This window comes from Echinococcus granulosus, assembly GCF_000524195.1.
Source record: "Echinococcus granulosus chromosome Unknown EG_S00006, whole genome shotgun sequence".
In the NCBI taxonomy this organism is placed as follows: domain Eukaryota; kingdom Metazoa; phylum Platyhelminthes; class Cestoda; order Cyclophyllidea; family Taeniidae; genus Echinococcus; species Echinococcus granulosus.
Genome location: NW_020170386.1, coordinates 650,998 through 665,280, shown reverse-complemented (window position 1 = coordinate 665,280; position 14,283 = coordinate 650,998). Strand labels below are relative to the sequence as shown.

Here is a 14,283-nt window from a genome sequence, read left to right as displayed (position 1 = left end):
TCATCTTGGGAATCGTATCTATCCGAACGCATTTTCGGGGTCTTCGATGACTACAATTTCCAAGACAGCGTACATGCTTGAAGTGAACTTCTAATTTAAAAATACAGGCTTCAAGGGCAGACAACTCAGAACCTTCAAACTAGATTTTTTACTATTTTAATCAAAGTTTGGTCAAAAACAATGATCAAGTGGTCTTATTACAAAATAAATTAATTTCGCAAATTTTCACAGCAAATAATTGTAATATTGCACATGAACGTAGAAAATTGGCTGAGATTTATTGTAAATATTACAATCCGAAATGCCAAATCCAATGCTTGCTTCTTGAAGTCATTCACGCAGGTCTTCTTTCGAAGATTTCATTTTGAACCGGATATTGGGAGAGCATACATTATTATTTAAACAAAGAAAACGAATATTGCGAAGTAATGCTGGGGCGCTGCTTTTCATAAAATGGGTTTTCTTGGGGAACTTTAGCGCACAGAGGCTACATTAGAGGAATTCATTACGACGCAAAGTGCAATGAAAACCTTAGCATTCCCTGTGGGCTACACCAGCACCAAAATATTATATGGTATGGTAATTCTCACATTTAAGGGTCTTTATTTACTCTTGTTAAATATTTATAGTGGAATAGGTCACTTTTAATGGATTCAGTATTTGATGCAGACCTTATGGGGATGGTTAGAGTATCCACACCAGCGAAGTAAATCGGATTGAGAAAGTTTGCCGTCTAGGTGTTCCACGTTAATCATAGCTCCTTCTTTTCATTGCGTTATTTGTACTGCCAGGTCTTAAATAACGGTAACGAGTATTCTTAAATGGCTTGATCTTTGGTCCAACTTCGAAATACGATAGTGGAAGCAAGAGAAGTGGGATAGCAACAGCACCGTGCTACTCGGTTACGACTTTTCGAAGGGACTTCTGCAAACGTGTTTACGAGGGTGTGGGTTCTGAACCTCGCAAGTAGTTTTATGTGGCTGTTTTTCTCTTTGACTATTTATAGAAGCAGCTGTGAACCAACACTTTTATTGGATGCGAATATTCATATTATTAAAAATGAAATGCTGGTACTTTTTCGTTTACAACCGGTAAAAACATTGCTTTTTTAAAATTTATGGGGCACAAAGAAGTCCTCTTTCAATGGAAGTAAACATCTGAAAGGTCAGAGATGGCATGTAGCATGAAAAATTTCCCATTGCGCTTTGTACCATCTCTGGGAGCAAGTAAGTTTGCAGTTTATTTTCATGGAGTTGGCTTCAGTCTTGGCGATTTGGTCTGTTGGAACTAAATCAGTTCGCAAAGTACAGATTAATAGTTTTGGATATAACTGAGGGGAAATTAGACTCATTATTTACAGCCGCAAAGCAGAAAATGACAAAACAAACCGAGATTAATAGAAGTGTGTTACGCTTGATAACACAGGAAGTGAAATAGTGGAATCTGTTGAAGTGTCTTTCAGTGGCGACTTGAGGTCGTTACTAAAGATAAAAGGACTTAAAACCAGGATGACAGAATTTAAGTTAAAAGCAATAAATGCTACAGATCCCTACTTGCAGTAACGAAAATTTAACTTTTGCTTTTGCTTTAACATATGCCTTTATGACGTCGAAGGTTCCGACCGCAGTAGACCCCTTTGCAGTCGGAATAAAGGTCAAATGGCAGCCATCAAAATATTCCCCAAGCAGGCAATCATTTAGGTCGCTGTGGTATTAAGAAATCTCACAAACCTCTTAAAAGCGCTGACTTTTATGTATCCTTTCCTAGCGTTTGATTGTATGTAGGTGAAAACTATATTACAACTGGCAAGTGGTAACATCATCAACACACGTTAGTAATATTATTTCCGCAACTGAGAACAAACTTTTCTTCTGATTTGTTGCAATTGAAGCATTAATGCAATCCTCATTCTGATGTCACCATTTGAAAATTGGTGAAAAGCATGGGAATGGGATGACATTAACTTGTTACCAATCCTCCTATCAAAGACTCCTGTCCGTACTGTCTGGTGTCGGAGTTTAGACACCGAGATCAGAATTTACAATGGGTACACTGTGAGACAAGGGCACCTATAACATAAAATAAATAAAGAACCAAATTATTTTGCTTTCTGAAAATATGTTCTTGATTCGCTCGATATTGTGTATCCTTCAGAATGCTAAATTAGCTGTTCTTTGAATTAGTGTAATTCATGGTATTCAACCCCAGTGGTTTGTAGGTGGAGCACTTTCTGACCCGCAGTGGCTATGCTAGTTTTACTGTATGCTATCATGCTGAAACTTAGAAGTCAACACACAATCCTATGAGCTAAAAATAAAAATGGAGGTCACAATAGTTGAGGATTTGAGGAAGTAGTACTACCAAGAAGGTAAGGAATTTAAGGGGCCTTGCCAACTAGATTTGCATGTAAGGTTGCGAATTTAATTGGAGAGGATAAGAAAAAAACTCGCAAATTCACAAAGGCGTGTATGCATTTTGGAGTTTAATTTCGCTAATTGCTGTCATAAACACCCCTCAGCGTCGCCAGTCATGGATGCGAATGACAGTGTGACCATCTGACCGACCGAGCGAAAGTGACGGAGAGAAAGAGAGGATGTGTATGCCTCAGGATGTGAGCATTTTCTCTGGAATGCCTGTTGCCTCAGTGACTCCTTTTCCTCTTTTCCCTTATTTCGCGTTTCCAACTACTGTCATGGTTCCCTTTCCGCGATTTAACGGCGGGTGTAATGGTGATCCCTAGAGCTACTAAAGTATTGGCCTGTGCTAGTTGTTTGGCATTGCGATTATGCGCCTATTATCGAGTAATTGAAGATTTGTGAATTTTTAAACCATGAGCAACCGGCTTCTCATTACAAAGAAGTCACCGATTGCTTTCGTTTTCATTACCTTTTTAATATTTAGAGGAATCCAATTTGCTGCATGCAAGCCAAATTATTTAAGGTGAACTTGAAATGAAGTAGAAAACTTTCAAAGCGTATAGAATATTCCACAGGATAGAACGGGAGCAGTAGTTGTAGTTTTTACTTGCAGATATATTAGCTTTCTGCCTTCTGGCAATGGGCCTCAGCATTACACACCGGGCTCATCGCGTTACCCCTGAATGTTATCTGGAAACAGGCAGTGCCACAGTCGCAGTTCTATGGTTATTGCCTACTACTCTGTCATAGACTATTCCTGCTTTGTATTACGGAAAAAATATTAATTTAGTTATCGTAAAAAGTAAAATATAAAGTCTATTAATGCAAGTTAAACATTGGTACTTCATTGTATAATCCCAGAAAGCTTCCATACCTCTCTAGTAGACAAAACAAAAAGTGGAAATGCTCCAGACCCAAACAATACGCTATATTTCGATATAGGCGAAGGGAACTGACGGTGTTCTTCAACTAGTAAACTGTAAAGGAGAATAGCTGAACTTAATTAATAAGCCTTTTACGCATCAAACAATAAAATACCAACCTTTTCCCTCTTTAATTTCCAGAAAGAGCGGAGGAAGAATTGATGGGGATGAGTGTAAAAGGTGTAAAACCGTGGAGGCCTTTGGCTTTGAGACAAGCTCTCGTTTGCCACATCTCACCCTTCCCTCGCGATTTTATCTCTGCCCTCAGAACGGTATATGCTTGTACGTGCTATGCTTTGAGGCGTACACTTACCCAAGGCGATTTTCTTCTTCACTCCTTGCTGTCCAGCGGGGCTTGTACACTCACGCCTTCGCTCACAGGGCCTGTAATTTGATGCCTCAGACTGATTCAAAAAATGCTTGACAATGCAAAGAAAGCAAACCCATTCGCTGTCGTAGCTGCGGGGGCTAAATTAATGGCTTATAGTTGATGGTAATTTGTATGGCGAATCTGTTAAATTGGTAAAAAAATATTTTAGCTAATGAAAGACCAATTTGTGGCACGAATAACGGTTCTTAGAGCGTTTGCCTCAACCCATTCGTATCAACAGCATTTGTAAGAACTGGATTAATGAACTTTTGAAAGACCTTAGATTCTTCCCAGGGGTAGGGTTTTGCTCGATGAAACAGTCCCACAGTTAGCTTACCGACTTTGCAATGAAACTGAGTTCTCTCCTTTCATAGAATAATTAATGCTAATTACACAATGCGGCAGTTGCATGCCTAACGTAGTAAATTTTTTCGTCCTCTACCCTCACCATGTGCGATGGATTTTAGATGGCTCAGCCATGTCGTGGTATTTGAAATTCTCTCAAGACCTTCCAGTAGAAGCAATTGTTGGGGGACTGTTGTGTATGAGAATGAAAGCAACTTTATGGTACTGCAAACGTAATTTTATGACAATAGCTGAAGAAATTAACTTGCTTTGCTTTATATTTAAAAGTTTTAATTGAGATATTTCTCGTTCAATAGCACAGCAATTTTAAAATTGCTTCCAGTTGCACATTTAGTCGATTAGTTAAGAATCTAATGCAGAAGGAGTTATTTTAAAGCTCAGTCTTCACGCAAGGGTGAAAATTTCTGAAAAAAACTTCGTTTACTCACTAAAATGCTAATATTAATAAGTGTAAATACAATTGTCAATAAATAAGGAGCATGAACATGAGGGGCATTTGTCAGATCCTGTTGGTGGTGAACTGGTAAGGGAGATAGATATTTCCCTTCCTTTGAATCCACAACGAACATCTGCTAAATCCTGAGGAGGAGAAAATAATTTTTATCCACTCACGCGAGAGTAATGGAAGGCCATTTTATTATCAGATTAATGAGGCACCTTTCATGCGTGTTGGGTCTGAAAAACTGTATCTTTCCATCAGGTCGCAGAATAAAAAGTGCTACCTTGTCGGCTAAAATGCTAAAGTTGAAGCAGCCCCAAACAGCGCGGCTCCCTTTGAGCAGATTTATCTTCCTTCTGCCTAATCAGCCCAGGGGACTCTGAGGCGATGAGTTATGTGATTTTTGCCAAAAAGAAAACACTAGTAGGGAGTTTAAAATTATCCAGTTAATAACCGCACTTGTACTATATGCTTGGATGACAACGGTGGAAATAATATGCATCCTGGTACGCTGCATCACATTCCATTATATGTCCTTTAATGCCGTTCTACGGTAAAGGTAGCGCCTACAAAAGTCATTACTGTCTGGACCTATATTTTAAAAATATTATAATTGCAGACACGGTATAGGAGCTTTTAATTTCTAACATGGAAAGCCTGCTTTTTGCCAACTAAACCAACTAAAATCAATTTGGTAGGGTAAAATGTGAGTGAGAGTTGATTTATTCCTCAAAAACCACTCAAACAATTAGTAGAAAATGCCATAGACTTCAGTACTGCTGGTAAATATTTTGCTTATTTTTAGTTTTGATCGTCCTTAGTTCTGAAAAACAGTACCCTGACAGAGTTATAGAATGGAGAATTTTGTTTTTAAGACCCAAGTATGTGGGACTCAGCAGTTCCTGTCAGCAGAGCTCCTTAATCCTATACGCGTATCCCACTGCCCCTAATGCATTGAAAAAGCCCCAAAGTCTCCTCCTACTGCGGTGTATGTCTCCTTCCTCACCTCATCAGACATACGATAGAGGGTGTAGCAACAGCCGTCGAATCAGAGCAAACTCGTTTCGAAGTTGATGCACAGTTGATCTGTCAGGTGAGGCAGGCACTTGTACCCAGTAGGTCTAATCATTAGCAAAGCCCCAGTGCAGGCCTCAATTCAGTAGTGTAAAGCTCTTTCAAGCAATGACCGCGTATGAGGGGCTCATTGTAACACTTTAATTATAATTGAATGCATCTCCTTCAGTTGGAAAGTAACTAGCACTTGAAAATAACTCAATTTCTATGATTATGGTGTAAATTTCCTGTTCACTTCTTGTGGTTGTCCATGCTAAAGCTTTGAAAAGTCGCACCAACTAGACAACATCCTTGATAAGTTAATTCGGCATTTACTTAATAACAAACTCAAATAGCATGTTATATCTATCCATTGTTTTGAACTTCTCTTGGTTCATCTTTTTCTGCATAAGACATATTTGGTTTTGTCCCAAATATTTCAAATAGAAAATCAACGCCATTCTTAATATTCATTCTCGCCACAAATTGCTCAGTCACCATGCGCAAAAGGTGCAATTACAGACTAAATGCACTTGGAAACACAGTAGTTTTACGTATGGGCTCATGAATTCAAGGTGCCTCAAAACCCTAAAATTGACATGGCTTTCTACAGTAAATAATGCATCCAGTTCCCTGCAAAATTTGCAAGAACAATGCTTCGCAATGGCAAATCAGGTCAGTATTAAAAGTTTACACCGATCCTTCAATACGGAACATTGTAATGTAATGAAACGTGTTCATGCATTTGAAAAGACATTCTTTTGTAGTTTTCGCGTATCTACTACGGGCTTAATAAGATGGTCTCAAAAGGAATTTTCCTCCTTATCACTTTCCTACTGCTCATCTCCCACTGCCCAGTCGGTAGCCAATTGATGGAGTCGGTGAGTGTGTTGGAGAATAGCGAACTGGGCACCGTAGTGTACGACCTCCGAGAGGGCCTATTGCGCATCCTTGATCCCGGTCAGTTGGCCAATGTGACAGTATACGCGGGACAGCAGGACCTCTTTTGGCCATTCGCCCTCAAGGATCTCCGCATTATTGTCGCCCGTCCCCTAGACAGAGAGGCGATCTGCGAGAAGCAGAGAGCCTTCGATCTCAGTCAGTACCTCAGTGGAGCACTAAACGGTGGTGATTGCCCAATCTATCACTGCTGCCAACTGCTCCACATTAATGTCGTCGTGAGTCCCACCAGTCCCACGCAGGTTTTCTTTATTCGAGTAGCGGTTCAGGACCTCAATGACAACCCACCCACCTTCCCCCACCTGGAGTCGCCCTTCGCCACTATCCCAGAAGATCTGCCTGTGGGTGAGAGGATTCCCCTCCCCGAAGCCATCGACATTGATAGTCGACCTTTCGGGGTTATGGACTACCGAATAGCCCGATGGATTCAAGGAAATGCCTCCCACTTTCAGCTGAATACAATGACGGATCAAGAGGATGAGGAAGTAAACATGAAAACTGGACATCCTTATTTGAGCGTTGTCCATCCTCTGGATCGGGAAACTGAAGAGGTCTATGAATTTGTCTTGGAGGCAATAGATGGAGGTCAAGGAGACGGAGAAAGCCCATTTACAGGAAGTGTAGGTATACTTATTCGAGTGCGTGATGTCAACGACAATGCACCGGAATTCGATGAGAAGGCTTACAGTGCAGTGGTTCAAGAAAATACCCTTCCTCGAAGGGTCCTTCAGTTTAAAGTGGCCGACATGGACGCAGGAGAGAATGGGCGAGTCTTTCTCAGTATATTTGATCCAACTCACAAGGCCAATAACCTATTTCGCGTCTCTCTACAAAATACCCTTCCACCACCTGAAGCGTTAAACAGATACTCCCAATCTCGACGTACACCCGGATCATTCTACACCGCGTCAGTTCACTTACTTGAGTATCCGGATGCAGAACAGCTGCCACCACGATTGAAGTTCCACATCACTGCCACAGATAACGGCCAGCCTCCTCTAAGCTCGCGGGCAGAAGTAAATGTCGATATAATCAATGTGAATGATCAAGCACCGAACATCGTTTTTCTGCGCGAGGGTAAGCGCCTCACTTCGAGTCGTCTGGCGCTGCCTGAGGTGATTACTGTGCCAGAGTCCATCGTGGTAGAGGTGCATGTTACAGATTCGGATTCCAACTTGGGTCAATTAAGCTGTTCTGTCACCTCTGAGATGGACGCCTTCCGTCTCATCGAGGTACATCCCTTCTCCAACGGTGGCGACTCTGCTGCAACAGTTCTGTCGAATTTCAGACATTCCATTCCTTCTTCTTCCACCTTCTCCTCTAGCTCCTCCTTCCTCTTCCCCTCCTACCGGCAATTCACTTTACGAACTAAGGTCAATTTGGATAGGGAAACAAAGGCCGCATATATGGTGAGTTGGAATCTTTTGCCATTATCAGATACGAGTGAGAGCAATAAAAAAGCGTTAGCTATTTTATTTGTATTTCAACTGATTAGGTATTACTATGACAATGTCTGAAGTGAATAGGGAACGCTAAAAATCGAATCAACTGCTTAAGTAGCATGGTCCTGTTTGATAAACTCATTGACAATTTGCCCAAATTCTCTAAAAAACAGTAAATTTTGAGCCATTTTCTATGCTTGATGATGAAGATCTAAGGCGTTAAGTAAATTACAGTGATTTCATTAAAAAATAGCCTTTGTTGGAGGTAGAAAGAACGAATAGTAAGTAAGCAAGAAAAGCAATATACGAAAAAACTCTGTAAATCGTAAAAAATTGGGCTTTATTTTAACAAAAACTTGCCTTGTTGTTGAAGTAAGTTTGTTTATTTACTCGCTCATTCTGACACACTGGAATTTGCCTATTGAAAAATCGCATAAAAACTTACCTAACTCGCCATGTCAAACCTGTCCCTCCAGTCGCTCCTTTCGACGAAAAATGAGAGAACAATGGACACAGTGTTGCATATGCAAAAGCGCCTCCACCTGATGCTTAGACCTGGAGGAACGAAGGATAAGCGCCAGGAGTGGGAGCTTTTTGTGGTCGCAGGTGGGAAAAAGTAATAAACATTTCGACTTCCGTATGCGTATTGGCAAAAGATTAGCCTTTCTATGTAAAGGGATAGGCTAACTCTCAGGAAAGAAAAAATTTAGGGTGCTACTAGGGCTCACACTTAAAAGCTCGATGGCTTTTGCTCAGCCCGCCCCTAGACATCCTTCACGGTAGCGTTTAGTACACAAAAGTGTTGTTAAAGTGGGGATTTTGGCATTTCATTTTAAATAGCAAAATAACAAATAACAAAAGCAGATGATTTTTTATACTATGTAAGAGGATATATCCTTATTTTCGAGTTGTGCAAACCCTAAAGAAGGAAAACGCCTTCCCTTGCTGAATAGGGTCTGCTTGTGGCACTCGATACTAACCTTTCTGCGTCACCACTTTGAAGACGTTTGTTAAGAAGCTAAACAATGCGGATGAAGTTGCTTCCAGTTTGCAGACCCCTTTTGAAGAAAATGAGGAAAGAAGGAGGAGGTGCCTATCGTACTATATTTGTAGTAAATGACCAGAAACACCGCTCGAAAGGTAGACATTTATTGCCTCCACAAATGATCTAATCATTTCACTGTAATGAAAGGACACAACAGGCATTTGTAAATATTTTAGCATTGTAAAAGTGAAAGATGAGAAGCATGCTTCTCGTCGACAGAGAAAGATTTGCTAGAAAGCCCACAATCGCAATTGGGAGTAATATTGCTTCTGTAATTCAATCATGAGTGAGTGGTGAGTGAAAATTACTCTGAGTATTTGTTTCACCGTTGAAGTAGTCTTACTAGGACACTTTGAAGGGCGACATCATCACGCAGTCAAGAGACAAACTGCAGCAACCACTTCATCAGTAATCCATGGTGAGGCTCTGTGTATTATGACCCACATACCCTATTCTACTCGAAAGTGGAGGATATGCTACCTGCCTGAGAATGTGAGACACTAGTAATCATGTGAACTTTGAGGAAAACACAACTACAATAATGCAGTGAAAATAACTGAAAATATGTATTTCGATGGAACTAAATGTTTACCATGCGGGTAATTTATAATGCAATAGTATTTAAGGTAACAAGTTAGGCTATTATGCTTCATTATAAGGGGACATACATACATGTGTAACTCACTAGGTTGTTAATCACATTGATAACAACTTCTAAAAACTGACTTTTAAGTAACTTTATTGTATAAAATAGATGCTGCAGTCGATATTATTCCTCTTCAATTCGCTCTGATTCTAGTTATTGTTTGATTTTATCGGTTTCACTTTTCTTTTATCGTCAACGGAGATACCTTTCGGGGTATCCTTGGAGATGTCCTTTTCGCGTCTGAAGAGGTGTCCCTGATTCATCAAAATATTGGTTACAAGCGCAGTTCTAGTTAAATTATGCGACTTTCTTACAAGTTGAAGTTCCCTTGTATCGGCGAAGAAGACTAAATTTGCAATAGAACTTCATCTTGAATAGTAGGATATCCTTTTAAAAGATTACAATAAATAAAAACCTGGAATTCCAAATTTCAGAGGTCAGAGAACTTATAAGCATCCTCTTAAACTTTTCGCCTACGTTGCCGGCAAACTAAAATCCTTTTGCTTTACCTACATCAGAACCAGTCCCCTCCTTTGCCAAGAGGGGAATTGAGGACATCGCCAATTAATTTCCGCTCCTCCTCAACTTCTCCAAATGCGTGAGAAAGCAGAGGAATAAAAAGTCGGTGTCCCTCTCCTTCTCCTCCTCCCTCTTCCTTCCTCCTTTTCAAGTTGAGAGTAGAGGATGTGGGGAGGAAGGTGTGCAAAGTGTGGGCAATGCTCGTGGTGGTTGATTCTGGCCACTTGTATCCGGTCATAGTGACAATACGAGTAGAGTTTGTCTACACGAAGCGGTGGTTGTGCCTCGGGAATCCACCTTTTGTTCTCGCACACTTAAGGACGAGAAAAAGATGTCACGATTCATGTGATAGTTAACAGAATGAGATACTTTCATCAGTGTCACAACAAAGAGACGAGCAGTGGTCACTTTCTTTGCAGAGACCTACTTTGATCCACGAAGTATAATTTTCATTTAATTTATCCCCCCACTCATCAAGATAGTTGCATGGCATAGAAAGAGCAAAACGCTTTTGGATCACCATTCAAAATGCGCACTCTTCAATTTTGTAATTTTAAAGTTAGACCTTTAATTCAGTTTACTGAACTTACTGTAGATCCCTCTAATGTTGGGTGCTTCAAGCTCCAATGTCAAGGGTGAGACACTGTTGCGCTGTGTGGTGGTTGGAATAAAATTAAGCAATATATCACAAACCCATCATAAATCGCACCTAGGGTATAAGCAAGCCACTGTAAGTGGGAAATTCGGCTTTCCGTTTGAGATTTTTGCCTCATTATGCAATATCCCCCTTCCATTGGAGCTCTTTGTGTGTCTACTTTAAAATTGGAGGAAAACTGACAAGCATGACTATTTTCAATATCGGAAAATGAACTTAATAATTCATAATATTTAATTTTGAGTAGATTTCCAGTGAAACCTCTCCATCAAAAAGCTTTATTGATAGTATCTGCTCTCACTAAAGGAAATCTTTCTCATGTTGATTGTGTCAGTGGTGAAAATGACGAGAACCGTAAATTTCTTTATGCAATATCTCCTGCATTGAGTTGTTAGTGATAAATTGAAATATTTTTTAGATAACAGCAGGTGATTCCAGTTCTGCTACTTGGGATGGCATTTGTTTAACAAAGAGAGTGCCTATGATTACTATCCAGCGGTAGCCGAATAGATCCCAAATACAAAACTCAGTCTATTGCTTAAAAAAGAAAAAAAGCGCAATTTCTCCCATTTTCGAAATGGGAAACCGCCTATCGGAATCTACTCTACTACTTAAATAACCTTATTCCACCTACTCAACCTGCATTCACCTTTTTGGCAGCTGATGAGATTAATGCCCATGCTAAACATAATTTTCAATGTTTTTTGAACTGTGGACACGATGAAGCACATTGGTTTTCTGAGATGAATTACGCATAACTTGTGTAAAAGACGTTCCGTAACATAGACAGCCTCAATTTCCGCTCCTTACAATACTGTAATAGCGGAACTAAGAGGCAGGACTTTGGTTATGCAACTTCAAAACTTCCCGTCTTTTAATCATTTTCCTCAAATACGTGGGTTAGCTGGGGAGTCTGCAAAACACTGCCCATTTTTGTAGTAGAATTACGTTCTCAGTATAATTCAAAGGAAACCTTTAATTGAAAAAGTTGCTCAAATTAGAGTGATGTTTCAAACAGATGGAAAATATGGTTGATTTCTACCAAATTTAAGAAATGCCAACTGAGAGCTCTGTGGTTGCCGTTTGTCGCTAACAATGCAGTCATTTCCTTGTTTCCAACCTCTCTTAACGCAACCACACACGCGGGTAGCTTCGTGGGAGGAGCTACTCGAGGCAGCAGATTTCGGAGTGAATAATTTATGCCACCACTGCGTTTCATGTCATAGGCGAAAAAGCATCTACCCATCGCGTAAACGGAGTCGTTGTTACGAATTGCTGCATTCACCACGTCAATTCATCTTCCTTCATTCGACTAACCAATACCGCAAATTTTCACATGGCTTTACACAAACCGCTAATTTTGAAGTAACATGACCATATGTACTTTACCTATTCATTTCATATATTGTGCACTTTAAGATACTGTATGAGGTAGTTGGCTAATTAGTTCTTGCAGTTTTGTGAATAAATATTCGTAATTTCCCAAAAGGAATGGATGAAAAATCTTCAAACCTCTCAAACTATTTAAATAAACTCTTATTTGAATAACGCACCACTGACTAATGCAAAGTAATGTATTCCATTTTCTGTTGGATATTGAATTCCTCTAGTCATTGACTTATTTGAGATTTCAACGGAAGTGCAAGCTGTCAGATTGAGATTTTCTATGAGTACCAGTATCAGGAGATGAATAAACTGGGCGTATGAGGAAGGTTAAAAAGAAGTGATATCAAGACTTGTGTGTCATCGCCAATCATGCTTTGAGACTGGTTTAGACTGATCATTTTATTGATCATAGGTCACATTAATGTGTACAGACAATGATTCAGCTAAGCCCCTTACCCGCAATGCGAGTCTTCACGTCAGTATTAGCGATATCAACGACGAGACACCGAGGTTCGAACACACCGCTTATCAGGGCCACGTCCGAGAGAACCAAGCCAATGCGCCGGTAACGCACCTCTCGCCCTCTCCAACGCTTTGCGTGACCGACGCAGACATTGGGCGCAACGCCCTCATCACCTTTTCGTTGAAAGAGGCACCAGAGAAAGCGGGCAAAGGACACCCACTGAACGCCAGCACTCGTGACACCTCCGACGTCGGCTACTTCCGCATCGATCCGCGCTCCGGTCGACTCTGGACGGTAACCGCTCTGGATGCAGAGGAAGACGCCCCGGGTGAGCACAAGTACGTCTTCTACGTGGTTGCTACCGACGACGGCGTACCGGAGAGAAGATCCAGTTCCGCGTTGGTCACTGTCCTCGTCGACGATGTAAACGATAATCCACCGACCTTTGAGCATTATACTTACAACTTTGAGGTGAGTTTGAATTTAGCTTATATATTGTCTAGTAATGAAATTTGATTTGGAATTGTTTGACAAGTACAAGGCATGGTTAATTTTACGGCAAACTCTTTCATTATCACCTACTAGTGCTTTCCCTTTTTTTGAAACATACTTTATATGGTATAACTCAAAATGCTAGCTTGCACACTAATTTGAACGCATAAAAACTACAACTAAATACAATTACAATATTCAATTTTACTTACTGTGCTGTATTTGACTAAATGAGTTGATTTGGGGAACTCCATTTACGGATCTTTACGTAATTGCATTCCAGGCAATATCAATCAGATACAGTTTTTATCCAACAAAAAAGGCAATATTTTTGCAGTTTTAGTTAATAAAAATGCCATTAGTGAAGTTATCTCTCTTTAATTGATCAGTATTTCTTTCAAAAGTTGGTGTTTTATACAGAAAAGTTTCCCGTTATATGTTTTAGAACGCCAAAGAAGTACATTAATACATATGCACACCAAGAAATTGACATAAGATTTTAAAGCTAAGCCGGTCGTTTATTTTAAAAAAAAACGTTTGAGTTTAGCTTATATACCATACAATGAATAAAATAAAGTATTTTACTCCTGAGACTAAACAATGTCACAGCGCGCTTGACATTTCCCCTCCGCCCTCCTGCTACTACGTGAGGAAATCACTTGCAGCATTATGCTTTTATGCTCAAGTTGAAAAAGGCCGACGGCTAATTAAAATTTCAATGTACAACCTCCCCTTGCTGCTAATTTACCCACAGTGTTGTAGTTGGGGCCATGATTTTCATGGAAACTGCCTTCCAAACCATCCCGTTGCCCGTCTTAAAGAACAATGCCTGTGAGCTGATTTCGTAGCGCATACATCGAGAGGCTCGAAGAGTGCTATGTATTTCATCAAAGAGGCAAATTAATCACAGTCCATAGTTTGATTAAGTGCAAACTACATTTCAAAGCTGTCACATAACGGACATGGTTAGCATGAGTGAGAATGCATTACAATAATTTCAATCACGGGAACTCAACATTATGATGAAATAGTCAGATCAACCTAGACATAATTAAGCACAATCTCCTGCCTACACTGTTTAATTAGGTAGTCCAAAGAGGTAGGGTA

At 40.2% G+C, this 14,283-nt stretch overlaps 2 protein-coding genes across 2 annotated transcripts in view; both read left to right on the top strand. All coding sequences in view use genetic code 11, as the record gives it.

Annotated features, from left to right (window-relative positions):
• The window catches only part of EGR_01575 (hypothetical protein), a gene marked incomplete at both ends in the record, with an annotated part of 9,004 nt that extends 8,636 nt beyond the window's left edge, over window positions 1–368 (top strand). The window contains one exon of the mRNA XM_024490824.1: window positions 167–368. Within this exon, the coding sequence (XP_024354689.1) occupies window positions 167–368 (202 nt within the window). The remainder of the gene's footprint in view (window positions 1–166) is intronic.
• Window positions 369–6,365: 5,997 nt separating this feature from the next.
• On the top strand, window positions 6,366–13,642 carry EGR_01574 (Protocadherin beta-14; the record flags this gene model as incomplete). The annotated part of the gene is made up of 4 exons (XM_024490823.1): window positions 6,366–7,937; window positions 8,447–8,576; window positions 12,653–13,155; window positions 13,622–13,642. 4 exons carry the CDS (start codon window positions 6,366–6,368, stop codon window positions 13,640–13,642), a joined length of 2,226 nt encoding a protein of 741 aa, XP_024354688.1.
• Window positions 13,643–14,283: the final 641 nt, after the last annotated feature.